This window comes from Bufo gargarizans, unplaced genomic scaffold, assembly GCF_014858855.1.
Source record: "Bufo gargarizans isolate SCDJY-AF-19 unplaced genomic scaffold, ASM1485885v1 original_scaffold_1094_pilon, whole genome shotgun sequence".
In the NCBI taxonomy this organism is placed as follows: Eukaryota; Metazoa; Chordata; class Amphibia; order Anura; family Bufonidae; genus Bufo; species Bufo gargarizans.
In genome coordinates, this window is record NW_025334235.1 from 139,306 (window position 1) to 156,259 (window position 16,954).

The 16,954-nt window shown below is 47.1% G+C and overlaps 1 protein-coding gene across 4 annotated transcripts in view; it reads left to right on the plus strand.

The window, feature by feature from the left end:
* The window catches only part of SEMA5B (semaphorin 5B), a 170,696-nt gene that overhangs the window by 133,218 nt on the left and 20,524 nt on the right, over nucleotides 1-16,954 (plus strand). For all 4 annotated transcript variants that reach the window (XM_044273746.1, XM_044273748.1, XM_044273745.1 and 1 more), the window contains 5 exons: nucleotides 1,832-1,975; nucleotides 8,998-9,145; nucleotides 9,367-9,592; nucleotides 9,815-10,033; nucleotides 15,315-15,485. In XM_044273746.1, coding sequence (XP_044129681.1) covers nucleotides 1,832-1,975; nucleotides 8,998-9,145; nucleotides 9,367-9,592; nucleotides 9,815-10,033; nucleotides 15,315-15,485 — 908 coding nt within the window. The remainder of the gene's footprint in view (nucleotides 1-1,831; nucleotides 1,976-8,997; nucleotides 9,146-9,366; nucleotides 9,593-9,814; nucleotides 10,034-15,314; nucleotides 15,486-16,954) is intronic.

Genomic DNA, 16,954 nt, shown 5'->3' on the forward strand with positions numbered 1-16,954 from the left:
CATTGGCACCTTGCCCCGCCCCATCCTATACATTGGCACCTTGCCCCGCCCCATCCTATACATCGGCACCTTGCCCCGCCCCATCCTATACATCGGCACCTTGCCCCGCCCCATCCTATATATCGGCACCTTGCCCCGCCCCATCCTATATATCAGCACCTTGCCCCGCCCCATCCTGAACATCGGCGCCTTGCCCCGACCCCTCCATCCGTCGGCATCTACATCATTAAAGTTACTGGTAAGAATGCTGAAAGTGTCAAAATTCTTCAGTGAAATGTTCAAAGAGAAGGAAAGATTTCTACTCGCATCAAATAATTCATGGCATGATAAAAGTTTCAGTTTCCTGCATTATAACAAGGATCTGCCCGAGATGTTCCTGATGTTTACAGACCTTCCGAGAGAGAAAAGACTGAGCTGCGCCCGGGTCAGGCCCTCAACACCTGAACATTACTTTTGTGGGATGGATGAAGTGGTTGATCATGTGACCTGCCATAGAAAATGTATGGTTCATCGGGAAAGTCCTCACACCCTCTCACTGGCCTCACATTCTGTTCTCTTGCATCTTGTGCCCTCAGTCCCCATAATAAGAAAGTGAGAACAGAAAGTTAGAAAACTTTACTGATTTACTCGGGACATAGGTCTTCAGCCCCTTTACTCGGGACATAGGTCTTCAGCCCCTTTACTCGGGACATAGGTCTTCAGCCCCTTTGGCAGCGATTCCAGACTCCAGTTTTCTTGGAGGTGATGTCACCAGGTTTACACCTGGATTTGGGGATTTTCGGCTGTTCTTCTCTGCAGATCTTCTCCAGCTCTGTCAGGTTGGATGGGGGCCTTCAGTAGACAGCTATTGTCACTTCTCTCCAGAGATGTTCGATTGGGTTCAGGGCTCTGGCTGGGCCCCTCAAGGACATTCCCAGAGTTGTTCCTCAGCCGCCCCTGTGTTGTCCTGGCCGTGTGCTTAGGGTCATTGTCTTGTTGGAAGGTGAACCTTCGGCCCAGTCTGAGGTCCAAAACTCTGGATTAGAACCTTCAGCCCAGATTGGTGGAGGCTGCAGTGACGGTCGACCTTCCTGAAGTTTCTCCCATCTGCACACAGGATCTCTGGAGCTCGGCCAGAGTGACCATTGGGTTCTTGGTCTCCTCTCTTACCAAGGCCCTTCCCCTGATTACTTAGTTTGGGGGCTGCAGCTTTAGGAATCATCCTTGTTCTTCTTCCATATAATAATTATGGAAGCCACTGTGGTCTTGAGAACTTTTAATGCAGCAGAAATGTCTGTCCCCTTCTCCAGATCTGAGCCTCCACACAATCCTGTCTCTGAGCTCTACAGGCAGTTCTCTCCTCCTCGTGGCTTGGTTTTGGCTCTGATGCATTGTCAGCCATGAGATCTTCTATAGACAGGGCCGTGTCCTTCCACATCATCTCCAATCAGCGGAATTTACCACAGGTGACTCCAATCAAGGTGTAGAACGTCTCAGAGATGATCCAGAGACATGGGAGGAACCCGAGCGAAATGTCAAGTGTCACAGCAAAGGGGCTGAAGACTTATGTCCATGTGAAAGGGGCTGAAGACTTATGTTCAGATTTCTCACCTTCTGTTCTCACTTTCTTATTATGGGGGTGAGGGCAGAATGATGGGGGGACTGATGAGACAAGGAGCGAGACAACAGATTGTGAGGACAGGGTGTGAGGACTTTCCAAATGCACTTTAAGTGTGAGCAATGGATGACGAATCGGATGCTGTAATGCAGCAGAATATAACGTTGGGCCACTACCGTGATTTACCGCTTCGTTCTGTTATCCTCTGACATTTGCGTTTCTCTTTTCCTGCAGGAATGGCGGCTGGACTCCATGGTCGTCCTGGGCGCAGTGCAGCACGTCCTGTGGGATCGGCTTCCAGGTGCGGCAGAGGACCTGCAGTAACCCCGCTCCACGGTTTGGAGGCAGAGTGTGCGTAGGGCAAAGCAGAGAGGAACGGTGAGAACCCCTTATAGAAGTGTCTCGTACCCAACTCGCCACTAAAAATCAGCAGCTCTGCGGCAGCTAATGGGTTAATACCATAGAGGTAGCTGCACATTGACAGTAAGTGTCTGTCACTTTGTTGCTCCTGCAGACGTTCTGATAGCGGCCTGTGCCATCAATAATTCACTACTCCCCCAACTGCGCAGCTTGTATCATTACCTCCATCTCGCCGCGGTTCCTTATAGTTACAAGATCAAATCTACTCCTCGAATCTCACTTAGTAAACAAGCAGCTCTTCATTAATATTGTATTTCAGTAAAGTACCCCCCCCCCCCCGTAATAACAGAGCAATGGCGGGAGAGTGTTTCATCGGGAGCTCGGCCAGCGGTGGCGCAAGAATAGAGCGAGTGATCACCTCCAGGACCTACTTCTGGGGGCCACCGGCTTCTATTCAACTTAGACTATGGGGTCATTTACAGAAATATGTCTATATCGGGTGTATTTCTGGTGCAGATTACAGCACAAAGGTTATTTGCGCCACAATCTGCAACTTTTTCCCGCTCATGACAGGTTTATAAAAGTGGACGTGGTGTGGAAAGGGGCGGGCCAGCAGGCCCCTATCATTCATCATTTTCTACGTCTGTTTTAGGCTCCATTCACACGTCCGTAGTGTGTTTTGCGGATGCACGGATCCGAAAAACACGGACACCGGCAATGTGTGTTCTGCATTTTGCGGACCACACATGGCCGGCACTAATAGAATATGCCTATTCTTGTCCGCAATTGTGGACAAGAATAGGACATGTTCGATTTTTTTTGGTAATGGAAATGTGGACCCGGAAGTGCGGTCCGCATTTCCGGAGCTGGGCCGCACATCATGCGGCCCCATAGAAATGAATGAATGGGTCCGCAAAATGCGGAACAAAATTGCGGACGTGTGAATGGAGCCTTAGTCTAAATGTAATACAGCTCGGAAGCTCTTACATTTAGACTGGCGCCTGTTCAGAACTTCGGTGGATCCACTACCAGCTATAGAGTTTATTAAGACACTTTAAAGCTGCGCTCACTATTCTGCTGGTGCAGTCACTGTGTACATACATTACTTATCCTGTACTGATCCTGAGTTACATCCTGTATTACACTCCAGAGCTGCACTCGCTATTCTGCTGGTGCAGTCACTGTGTACATACATTACTTATCCTGTACTGATCCTGAGTTACATCCTGTATTACACTCCAGAGCTGCACTCGCTATTCTGCTGGTGCAGTCACTGTGTACATACATTACTTATCCTGTACTGATCCTGAGTTACATCCTGTATTATACTCCAGAGCTGCACTCACTATTCTGCTGGTGCAGTCACTGTGTACATACATTACTTATCCTGTACTGATCCTGAGTTACATCCTGTGTTATACTCCAGAGCTGCACTCACTATTCTGCTGGTGCAGTCACTGTGCACATACATTACTTATCCTGTACTGATCCTGAGTTACATCCTGTATTATACTCCAGAGCTGCACTCACTATTCTGCTGGTGCAGTCACTGTGTACATACATTACTTATCCTGAGTTACATTCTGTATTATACTCCAGAGCTGCACTCACTATTCTGCTGGTGCAGTCACTGTGTACATACATTACTTATCCTGTACTGATCCTGAGTTACATCCTGTATTATACTCCAGAGCTGCACTCACTATTCTGCTGGTGTAGTCACTGTGTACATACATTACTTATCCTGTACTGATCCTGAGTTACATCCTGTATTATACTCCGGAGCTGCACTCACCATTCTGCTAGTCCACCTGCAGACAGATGACTGTACAATGTCCGGTATAGAGATGAAACTTTCCGATTACCAGAACAAGCAGTGCAGACGCTGAACCAGCAGCGGTAAGGGGCCTGTTGCGGGACAGTACATTGTGAGCAGTGTTTTGTCCCCCTATTACAATGTGTCTAATGTATTGGTGACACAGTGACGCCGCTCATGCCGCTCTTACGCCAGTGGTGATTAAGACGCTGGCGCGGTCTCATGTAATATTGACATAAAATGCTAATGTCGCGCGCTCCAGCGGCTCCTGGCTCCTCACATCTGGTAATGGACACAATTAATTAGCTTCTGCTGTTGATTCTATTTTCCTAATTAGACATTTTCGGGGGATGTGACCCGGGCGGACAGCGCAGCCGGTCTGACCTTTTACTGGATTTCACATGGAAAGCAGAAAGGGTGTCGGGTTCATCAATATTCTGTTAATTGTGCTAATCGCCGTCTCTCCGGCGTCCTCCCCTCTGCCCCTTCTCATTAGACCTGCTCACAGAGTTGTTATATATTAGCCGGTAATGGCCGCACTGTTACTTTCCCGATGACTCAGTTATTTAGCGTTCACATAATCCAGATGATAATTAGATTTAGTTCTGTGCGGAGCTCCCGCTGCGTCTGTGAATAGCGCGCGTCTTATGGATGGATTGTCATTTCCTAGAACAGAGAGGATTACTGATTGGTTGTTCTTGCAGCAGTTTCCATCTGGTCGGTTTAGCGCGGTGCTTCGGTTTCTGTTTGTTCAGTTTAGCACAGCGCAGTGGTTTGCATCTGGTCAGTTTAGCGCTGTGCAGTAGTTTATGTCTGGTCAGTATAATGCTGTGCGGCGGGTCCCACGTGGTCGGTTTAGCGCTGTGCAGCAGTTTGTCTGGTCAGTATAATACTGTGCGGCGGTTCCCACGTGGTCGGTTTAGCGCTGTGCAGCAGTTTTCCGTCTGGTCAGTATAATGCTGTGCGGCGGTTCCCACGTGGTCGGTTTAGCGCTGTGCAGCAGTTTGTCTGGTCAGTATAATGCTGTGCGGCGGTTCCCACGTGGTCGGTTTAGCGCTGTGCAGCAGTTTTCCGTCTGGTCAGTATAATGCTGTGCGGCGGTTCCCACGTGGTTGGTTTAGCGCTGTGCAGCAGTTTTCCGCCTGGTCAGTATAATGCTGTGCGGCGGTTCCCACGTGATCGGTTTAGCGCTGTGCAGCAGTTTTCCGTCTGGTCAGTATAATGCTGTGCGGCGGTTCCCACGTGGTCGGTTTAGCGCTGTGTAGCAGTTTTCCGTCTGGTCAGTATAAAGCTGTGCGGCGGTTCCCACGTGGTCAGTTTAGCGCTGTGCAGCAGTTTTTTATGTCTGGTCAGTATAATGCTGTGCGGCGGTTCCCACGTAGTCGGTTTAGCGCTGTGCAGCAGTTTTCCGTCTGGTCAGTATAATGCTGTGCGGCGGTTCCCACGTGGTCGGTTTAGCGCTGTGCAGCAGTTTTCCGACTGGTCAGTATAATGCTGTGCGGCGGTTCCCACGTGGTCGGTTTAGCGCTGTGCAGCAGTTTTTTTATGTCTGGTCAGTATAAAGCTGTGCGGCGGTTCCCACGTAGTCGGTTTAGCGCTGTGCAGCAGTTTATGTCTGGTCAGTATAATACTGTGCGGCGGTTCCCACGTGGTCTGTTTAGCGCTGTGCAGCAGTTTGTCTGGTCAGTATAATGCTGTGCGGCGGTTCCCACGTGGTCGGTTTAGCGCTGTGCAGCAGTTTTTTTATGTCTGGTCAGTATAAAGCTGTGCGGCGGTTCCCACGTAGTCGGTTTAGCGCTGTGCAGCAGTTTATGTCTGGTCAGTATAATACTGTGCGGCGGTTCCCACGTGGTCGGTTTAGCGCTGTGCAGCAGTTTTTTTATGTCTGGTCAGTATAAAGCTGTGCGGCGGTTCCCACGTAGTCGGTTTAGCGCTGTGCAGCAGTTTATGTCTGGTCAGTATAATACTGTGCGGCGGTTCCCACGTGGTCTGTTTAGCGCTGTGCAGCAGTTTGTCTGGTCAGTATAATGCTGTGCGGCGGTTCCCACGTGGTCGGTTTAGCGCTGTGCAGCAGTTTATGTCTGGTCAGTATAATACTGTGCGGCGGGTCCCACGTGGTCAGTTTAGCGCTGTGCAGCAGTTTATGTCTGGTCAGTATAATGCTGTGCGGCGGTTCCCACGTGGTCGGTTTAGCGCTGTGCAGCAGTTTTTCGTCTGGTCAGTATAATGCTGTGCGGCGGTTCCCACGTGGTCGGTTTAGCGCTGTGCAGCAGTTTATGTCTGGTCAGTATAATGCTGTGCGGCAGTTCCCACGTGGTCGGTTTAGCGCTGTGCAGCAGTTTTCCGTCTGGTCAGTATAATGCTGTGCGGCTGTTCCCACGTGGTCGGTTTAGCGCTGTGCAGCAGTTTTCCGTCTGGTCAGTATAAAGCTGTGCGGCGGTTCCCACGTAGTCGGTTTAGCGCTGTGCAGCAGTTTGTCTGGTCAGTATAATGCTGTGCGGCGGTTCCCACGTGGTCAGTATAGCGCTGTGCAGCAGTTTGTCTGGTCAGTATAATGCTGTGCGGCGGTCCCCACGTGGTCGGTTTAGCGCTGTGTAGCAGTTTATGTCTGGTCAGTATAATGCTGTGCGGCGGTTCCCACGTGGTCGGTTTAGCGCTGTGCAGCAGTTTTCCGTCTGGTCAGTATAATGCTGTGCGGCGGTTCCCACGTGGTCGGTTTAGCGCTGTGCAGCAGTTTGTCTGGTCAGTATTATGCTGTGCGGTGGTTCCCACGTAGTCGGTTTAGCGCTGTGCAGCAGTTTTCCGTCTGGTCAGTATAATGCTGTGCGGCGGTTCCCACGTGGTCTGTTTAGCGCTGTGCAGCAGTTTATGTCTGGTCAGTATAATGCTGTGCGGCGGTTCCCACGTGGTCAGTATAGCGCTGTGCAGCAGTTTGTCTGGTCAGTATAATGCTGTGCGGCGGTCCCCACGTGGTCGGTTTAGCGCTGTGTAGCAGTTTATGTCTGGTCAGTATAATACTGTGCGGCGGTTCCCACGTGGTCTGTTTAGCGCTGTGCAGCAGTTTATGTCTGGTCAGTATAATGCTGTGCGGCGGTTCCCACGTGGTCGGTTTAGCGCTGTGCAGCAGTTTATGTCTGGTCAGTATAATACTGTGCGGCGGTTCCCACGTGGTCAGTATAGCGCTGTGCAGCAGTTTGTCTGGTCAGTATAATGCTGTGCGGCGGTCCCCACGTGGTCGGTTTAGCGCTGTGTAGCAGTTTATGTCTGGTCAGTATAATACTGTGCGGCGGTTCCCACGTGGTCTGTTTAGCGCTGTGCAGCAGTTTATGTCTGGTCAGTATAATTCTGTGCGGCGGTTCCCACGTGGTCAGTATAGCGCTGTGCAGCAGTTTGTCTGGTCAGTATAATGCTGTGCGGCGGTCCCCACGTGGTCGGTTTAGCGCTGTGTAGCAGTTTATGTCTGGTCAGTATAATACTGTGCGGCGGTTCCCACGTGGTCGGTTTAGCGCTGTGCAGCAGTTTTCCGTCTGGTCAGTATAATGCTGTGCGGCGGTTCCCACGTGGTCGGTTTAGCGCTGTGCAGCAGTTTTCCGTCTGGTCAGTATAATGCTGTGCGGCGGTTCCCACGTGGTCGGTTTAGCGCTGTGTAGCAGTTTTCCGTCTGGTCAGTATAATACTCTGTGGCGGTTCCCATGTGGTCGGTTTAGCGCTGTGTAGCAGTTTATGTCTGGTCAGTATAATACTGTGCGGCGGTTCCCACGTGGTCTGTTTAGCGCTGTGCAGCAGTTTATGTCTGGTCAGTATAATGCTGTGCGGCGGTTCCCACGTGGTCGGTTTAGCGCTGTGCAGCAGTTTATGTCTGGTCAGTATAATACTGTGCGGCGGTTCCCACGTGGTCAGTATAGCGCTGTGCAGCAGTTTGTCTGGTCAGTATAATGCTGTGCGGCGGTCCCCACGTGGTCGGTTTAGCGCTGTGTAGCAGTTTATGTCTGGTCAGTATAATGCTGTGCGGCGGTTCCCACGTGGTCTGTTTAGCGCTGTGCAGCAGTTTATGTCTGGTCAGTATAATGCTGTGCGGAGGTTCCCACGTGGTCTGTTTAGCGCTGTGCAGCAGTTTATGTCTGGTCAGTATAATGCTGTGCGGCGGTCCCCACGTGGTCGGTTTAGCGCTGTGCAGCAGTTTATGTCTGGTCAGTATAATGCTGTGCGGCGGTCCCCACGTGGTCGGTTTAGCGCTGTGCAGCAGTTTATGTCTGGTCAGTATAATGCTGTGCGGTGGTTCCCACGTGGTCTGTTTAGCGCTGTGCAGCAGTTTATGTCTGGTCAGTATAATGCTGTGCGGTGGTTCCCACGTAGTCGGTTTAGCGCTGTGCAGCAGTTTATGTCTGGTCAGTATAATGCTGTGCGGCGGTTCCCACGTGGTCTGTTTAGCGCTGTGCAGCAGTTTATGTCTGGTCAGTATAATGCTGTGCGGTGGTTCCCACGTGGTCTGTCTAGCGCTGTGCAGCAGTTTATGTCTGGTCAGTATAATGCTGTGCGGCGGTTCCCACGTGGTCGGTTTAGCGCTGTGCAGCAGTTTTCCGTCTGGTCAGTATAATGCTGTGCGGCGGTCCCCACGTGGTCGGTTTAGCGCTGTGCAGCAGTTTATGTCTGGTCAGTATAATGCTGTGCGGTGGTTCCCACGTGGTCTGTTTAGCGCTGTGCAGCAGTTTATGTCTGGTCAGTATAATGCTGTGCGGCGGTTCCCACGTGGTCTGTTTAGCGCTGTGCAGCAGTTTATGTCTGGTCAGTATAATGCTGTGCGGTGGTTCCCACGTGGTCTGTTTAGCGCTGTGCAGCAGTTTATGTCTGGTCAGTATAATGCTGTGCGGTGGTTCCCACGTGGTCTGTTTAGCGCTGTGCAGCAGTTTATGTCTGGTCAGTATAATGCTGTGCGGCGGTTCCCACGTGGTCGGTTTAGCGCTGTGCAGCAGTTTTCCGTCTGGTCAGTATAATGCTGTGCGGCGGTTCCCACGTGGTCTGTTTAGCGCTGTGCAGCAGTTTATGTCTGGTCAGTATAATGCTGTGCGGTGGTTCCCACGTGGTCTGTTTAGCGCTGTGCAGCAGTTTATGTCTGGTCAGTATAATGCTGTGCGGCGGTTCCCACGTGGTCGGTTCAGCGCTGTCCGGTGACCTGTATTATGTTCGGTCTCTTGACTCCTCTCCATCTTGTCTCCTCCCTCAGGTTCTGCAATGAGAACAGTCCCTGTCCGGTCCCCATATTCTGGTCTTTATGGGGTTCATGGAGCAAATGCAGTGCAGACTGCGGAGGGGGCGTCCACTCCAGACAGCGCACCTGTGAGAACGGGAACACCTGCCCCGGCTGCGCTCAGGTAATTCTCACCCCCCTCACCCTACAGCCTAAATTAACAATGTTGCTGTCAGTCAGTTTAGCTTCTCGTGGTGGGGGCCATTTGAGGGACAGATGTTCTTATCTCGCCTAGTCGCATTGCCGCAGTAATGTCATCGGGTGCTTGCAGCACGATGGCGGTTTGCGATGTTTTGTGCGGTCACATTACGCTCAGTAACATCAGGTGGAAATCTTTCCTTGCAGGAATTCAGGATCTGTAACTCGGAGACGTGTCCTGAGGTGCGCAGAAACACTCCTTGGACGCCGTGGATGACGGTTAATATCACACAGGGCGGTGCTCGTCAGGAACAGAGATTCCGCTACACCTGTCGCGCTCAACTCTCCGACCCCCATGAGCTTCAGTTTGGGAGGAAAAAAACGGAGACGCGATTCTGTCCCAATGATGGTTCTGCGGCCTGCGAGACCGACTGTGAGTGTCAGCACAATATGACGAGACTCATCCTGTGCAGATTGGAAAGTTCTTGAACTTTCTGCCTTTGCTTGCTGTCACTAATTTGATACAATAAGAAGCCTTCCTGATCTAACACTTGTCATAGCTGAGTGTTTGTTACAATGTATCCAGTCTAGGCAGGGCTCTGTGAGTAATGCCATGGTGATAGTCGCCTCTAAACAAAGTTATTTTTTACTGCAGCTCTGGTGGACGACATGATGCGGAGCGGGAAGTCCCCGGCGCGGATTGTCAGCGGTGGATGGAGTCCGTGGGGCGCGTGGTCGGCCTGTTCTCGGGACTGTGAATTAGGATTCCGCTCTAGAAAAAGAACTTGCAGTAATCCGGAACCTCGGAACGGTGGTCAACCCTGCATGGGGTCTGCCACCGAGTTCCAGGATTGTAACCCACAGCTTTGCCCAGGTGAGGACAACCCCCCAGCACACAGATGGTCCAGAGGAAGGAGCTGGTTACATAGTGACATCGGCAGTAATGCCCCGCTCGTTCACTCGGTTATAAAACGTTATTTGGCATGTGGCCTCTGGGGGCGCTGTTTGCCTCTTACCTCATAACACATTCTAATCAGCTCTGATGATCAGCATAGTCCTAGACGTGATTTGGGAGTCCTTCCCCTTTAAATATTCCATTCAGGAAATAAATGAATTGTGATGTGGATGATTCTGCCCCCTGCAGGATGTAACAGACGTTACACTTAACATTAACCCTTTGAAAGCAGCCGAATAACAAAAGAGGGTTGGATTCATAAAGTGTCAAAGGGATATTCCAGTTACAAATCGTTATCCACAGGTTAGAGAATAACTATTAGATTGGCGGGGGTCCTATTACTGGGACCTCCAACAATGACAAGAATGGGGGCCCCAAACCCTGTGGAGCCCCTGAAATGAAGGGAGCGGCTGGTTGGAATTGCACGTCTCCACTCCATTAATTTGCACAGCACCGGGCCGTCTCCGGAGCGCCCATAGAAATGAATGGACACGCGTTTCCAACCAGCCGCTCCGTTCATTTCAGGGGGCTCCACAGGGTACGGGGTCCCAGGGGCAGGACCCCGACCGGTCTAATAGTGATCTGTGGATAGGGGATCAGTGTTTGTAATCAGCGTGGCTCCCGGGATCACATAATTGCGCTCTGTACGTGACATGGATCTCTGTGGTCGCGCTCTGCTCATTAGTGAATACAGACTCTCCCGGCTCCGCTTTATGTCGCGCCGCCTCCCATCGTCCCCGGTAGTATAATCTTTACGAGGAGTCTGACTGAAAGTGAACGTGAGGCAAACACAATTACGTCTTAATTGAAAACAACAAGGTGCTTTCTGCTGCTCGGCGCGGCTTTATGGGGTAATTGTTTTCTTGCCGTCATAATCTCAGGCTTTATTCCCCCGTAAACTGCGCCGGATCCGGCAATGAATAATAAAAACGGCATCGGCACCAGCAATAAATAGGTTTTATACAGGTGCTTGGGCTAAAGTCTGCTTTCCTTTTACTGCGTTCCTCTAGCGCTGACCCTATAACCCGTGCAGGGACCAGGCTGGGCTGCAGAGCTCACAATCTGATGTTCACATTGCTATTTGTGGAACTATTTGGACGGAGCGTTGTGCTATGTGGTCACATGATTGGGCAGGTGCTGGAAAAGCGCCACCTACTGGAGAAGGTTTGGAAGGAAATAGCTTTTTTACATTGGGTCCCCCCTAAGGTCGCGTTTCGCTGCTGAAGACTTTTCCATTTTTTCTGATGGTTTCAAATGTCAGGATTTTGGAAAAAATCACTTAGCAATCATTGCAAAAGTCACAAAATCGCCAGATTTTATTATTTTTATTACAAATATTGTTCATGTTCCGAAATACTGAATATTGAGTGTTTGTTAAAGGGTCTGCCCAGTCTTTTGTACTTCAATTTCTTACCCCTTTCCGGATCTGTGATTGCTGTCAGGGAATAGGAGCAGTCTTGTTTACATCTAGAGGCTGAAAACCTGAACAACTACATCAGAGAGTAGAGGGTTTGTTACAGTGCGTCTGTGGGGTAAGACCTCTCCCTGTCACAAACCCAGCACATTGGAGTCAATGGAAGGAATTGTTGCGATTGTTACATTTGGCTATTCTGAAGCCATTGATGGATACGATTTTGCTTCTAGGGGGAGTTTTTCTACTTCTGGATTCACAGCTTCTTTGGAATTAAACACGTTAAATATGCGGGACCAGGCCGACATGAGAGATGCATTTCATTAACACTGTTACTTGATTATGTACATTTTTTATACACAGAAGTTTATAAATAGTTTAAGTAAAATGTATATAATGTTCTGTAAATCTCAATAACCCTGCATGAGCAGAGAAGCGTCCCGTGATCTAATATACAGCTTCACACTGACGGCACCTCCAGCCACTGCCATGTCGGCCCCCCTTACACCCTCGTCTCAAGTGATTAAAGGTTTGCAGTGAGCGCAGTTTAACATCCTCGGAATCAACCACTTCAGATGACATTAATCACCTTAGTGGACGTATAGCCCAGTACTCGCCCACCTCCTCCAAGAATGAATGACTGTAAAGAACTGTCGGTGTACAGTACAGCTGAATGTCCCTTCCATTATCACTCAGACTGGAGCACAGATTTCATGTCCTCTGTTCCCTGTCCTGTGCCAAGTGCAATGAGATGTCTGACTCCAAGAAGGGAAAAGAAAGTGAACATTTCTACAGGGTCACTGCTCCTACCCATTCAGCATCTGCTTGGGAACCAAAACTTTACACTGACATCAACTACTAAAGTATAAATACTATATTTAACACTGCACTGTATGTGCCAGAATACAACTACTATAATACTGCCTCCTATGTACAAGAATATAACTACTATAATACTGTCTCCTATGTACAAGAATATAACTACTATAATACTGCATCCTATGTACAAGAATACAACTACTATAATACTGCCTCCTATGTACAAGAATACAACTACTATAATACTGCCTCCTATGTACAAGAATACAACTACTATAATACTGCTCCTATGTACAAGAATATAACTGCTATAATACTGCTCCTATGTACAAGAATATAACTACTATAATACTGCTCCTATGTACAAGAATATAACTACTATAATACTGCTCCTATGTACAAGAATATAACTACTATAATACTGCTCCTATGTACAAGACTATAACTACTATAATACTGCTCCTATGTACAAGAATATAACTACTATAATACTGCATCCTATGTACAAGAATATAACTACTATAATACTGCTCCTATGTACAATAATATAACTACTATAATACTGCTCCTATGTACAGGAATATAACTACTATAATACTGCTCCTATGTACAAGAATATAACTACTATAATACTGCTCCTATGTACAAGAATATACCTACTATAATACTGCTCCTATGTACAGGAATATAACTACTATAATACTGCTCCTATGTACAAGAATATAACTACTATAATACTGCCTCCTATATACAAGAATATAACTACTATAATACTGCCCCTATGTACAGGAATATAACTACTATAATACTGCCTCCTGTGTACAAGAATATAACTACTATAATACTGCCTCCTATGTACAAGAATACAACTACTATAATACTGCTCCTATGTACAAGAATATAACTACTATAATACTGCCTCCTATGTACAAGAATATAACTACTATAATACTGCTCCTATGTACAAGAATATAACTACTATAATACTGCTCCTATGTACAAGAATATAACTACTATAACACTGCTCCTATGTACAAGAATATAACTACTATAATACTGCTCCTATGTACAGGAATATAACTACTATAACACTGCTCCTATGTACAAGAATATAACTACTATAATACTGCCTCCTATGTACAAGAATATAACTACTATAATACTGCTCTTATGTACAAGAATATAACTACTATAATACTGCCTCCTATGTACAGGAATATAACTACTATAATACTGCCTCCTATGTACAAGAATATAACTGCTATAATACTGCTCCTATGTACAGGAATATAACTACTATAATACTGCCTCCTATGTACAAGACTATAACTACTATAATACTGCTCCTATGTACAAGAATATAACTACTATAATACTGCTCCTGTGTACAAGACTATAACTACTATAATACTGCTCCTATGTACAGGAATATAACTACTATAATACTGCCTCCTATGTACAGGAATATAACTACTATAATACTGCCTCCTATGTACAAGACTATAACTACTATAATACTGCTCCTATGTACAAGACTATAACTACTATAATACTGCTCCTGTGTACAAGGATATAACTACTATAATACTGCTCCTATGTACAGGAATATAACTACTATAATACTGCTCCTATGTACAAGAATATAACTACTATAATACTGCCTCCTATGTACAAGAATTCAACTACTATAACACTGCTCCTATGTACAAGAATATAACTACTATAATACTGCTCCTATGTACAAGAATATAACTACTATAATACTGCTCCTATGTACAAGAATATAACTACTATAATACTGCTCCTATGTACAAGAATATAACTACTATAATACTGCCTCCTATGTACAAGAATATAACTACTATAATGCTGCCTCCTATGTACAAGAATATAACTACTATAATACTGCTCCTATGTACAAGACTATAACTACTATAATACTGCTCCTATGTACAAGACTATAACTACTATAATACTGCTCCTATGTACAAGGATATAACTACTATAATACTGCTCCTATGTACAAGGATATAACTACTATAATACTGCCTCCTATGTACAAGAATATAACGGCTATAATACTGCTCCTATGTACAGGAATATAACTACTATAATACTTCTCCTATGTACAAGAATATAACTACTATAATACTCCTCCTATGTGCAAGAATATAACTACTATAATACTGCTCCTATATACAAGAATATAACTACTATAATACTGCTCCTATATACAAGAATATAACTGCTATAATACTGCCCCTATGTACAAGAATATAACTACTATAATACTCCTCCTATGTACAAGAATATAACTACTATAATACTGCTCCTATGTACAAGAATATAACTACTATAATACTGCTCCTATGTACAAGAATATAACTACTATAATACTGCCCCTATGTACAAGAATATAACTACTATAATACTGCTCCTATGTACAAGAATATCACTACTATAATACTGCTCCTATGTACAAGAATATCACTACTATAATACTGCTCCTATGTACAAGAATATAACTACTATAATACTGCTCCTATGTACAAGAATATAACTGCTATAATACTGCTCCTATGTACAGGAATATAACTACTATAATACTGCTCCTATGTACAAGACTATAACTACTATAATACTGCTCCTATGTACAGGAATATAACTACTATAATACTGCTCCTATGTACAGGAATATAATTGTTATAATACTGCTCCTTATAGACAGGACTGTATCTACCCCTTTGCCCTGTCAGACTATATGAGGAGCAGGCTGATGACGTCCTGACATTTGCACACGGTGCGGAGTCTTGTATCTGTCAGAGATATTTCCTATTTTTGGTCCATTTTATGTTGAGAGTTTGACGTTTACATTTTGGCAGTTCTCTGAATCTCTCACCTTGTGCTCAGAACATTCCCTGATTATCTTTTATTCTCTGCTTTGACCTTTGTGTCCTTTTTACGTTGCAGTGAAGGGTTCGTGGTCATGTTGGTCATCCTGGACACAGTGTTCTGCCACATGTGGCGGTGGACATTACCAGCGCACACGTACCTGCACCAACCCTGCCCCATCTAATGGCGGTGACATCTGCATTGGTCTGCACACAGAGGAGGCGCTGTGTAATACTTACCCGTGTAAAGGTATGGATTATATTGAGACGACCCTTGTGCCCCCTGTAAACACCGTGTAGCAGGTTTATCGCTCGCCGTCGGTCATTGTGGAAGGTTTTGGACACACATTGTCTACACTTTGTATGGTTTATAGATCCTGCACAGAGGAACAGCAGCTCTGGAGGTGGAACACTTTCTAGCTGAGGTCCAGGAGCTTCCGATCTTATCCTGGTTTCTTCAGTGTTGCCATAAGGTTCACGCTGCGGTTTAAGAACCGTTTTGCATTATTCTTTGTTTGGGTAGAAAATGAACCCGAGCTAAGAATATACCGGGCTTCTAATGAGAAGCGGGAGATGCAGCCGGCATCCGAGTCGCTGCCGTCAAGGCTTCGTCTTCAGCACATGAATTCTGAGTGCAGTCTCGGCATATGGCTCATGTCAGCGGTAATTGCCTGTGCGCTGATTTCCATAGACAGGCTGTATAAACACACACAGGGATTTATTTAACGTGGAGCCCGGCCAGGAAATTGCGGTGCGGAGGGGATGTCTCTCCACCCGGTACAACTTGGTTTGGAAGTCGATCAGGATCGCGGTGATTATCCTCTCTGTGAAATTATTTGTGGGCAGACACGGTGCGATCGGTGCGGATGTCGGGCAGATGCGCCATGAATAATTGATGTGATATCTGGGGATTGAGTGAAGTTGTGGCGGTAAACCTGCGGCTGCGCATACAGCGGTGTGTGATTAGTGCCTAATAACACGCCAGCTTCCTGTCACATTTTATCGGAGTCTGAATCGGCTGCGGCCCACGGTAGGGTGAAAATGAAATGACTACCTGGAGGGATCTGAAGACGAGACGCCAGGTGACGGCTCCCTCTGCACCTGGAGGGTCCGTGTGTGGAGATTATATAGTAAGGTTCATCACAAAAAAATCAGTCCCAGGCCCCACAGAAGGCCCCCCCTGCAGGAATAATAGCACCGAGGCCGTGCGCGAGGACTGAATCGCTCATTTGTCATTCGGTTTACGTGATGTATTTTTATTTAGTTTGCAGGTTAGTAATAAATTCATATTTTAGAAGCTGCTGCCTTAAATCATCCGCTGCTGCCTGACTCTGCAAGCTACAAGTTATGTTAATTGAATTCAGGGTGTCAGGGAGCTGCCATGACATCTCTGGGGTGGAAGGGGGGTTATTTACATGCTGGGAGCTGGGTTTCCTGTGGCATAACTAATCGTCCTCTAACCCTGGCTTGTTCCGTTCCTTCGGCTCGGTGTTCCATTGAGTCCTCTGAGAAGCCGGTGAAGTCATTGTAGATGGAGATGCTGTGACACTAGTAAGGGTGTACATTGAGCGGGAGGGCCCTCCACCCCTAGATTAGGAGGAACTCTAGCGCTAAGTCAGTATTGGGTTAAACAGCGGGTTTTGGTTCCGGCCATGGCACGATACCTTACCAGTATGGGCTTGTAGAGGTTTTGATCCATAGACTTCTGTAGGTGTATAC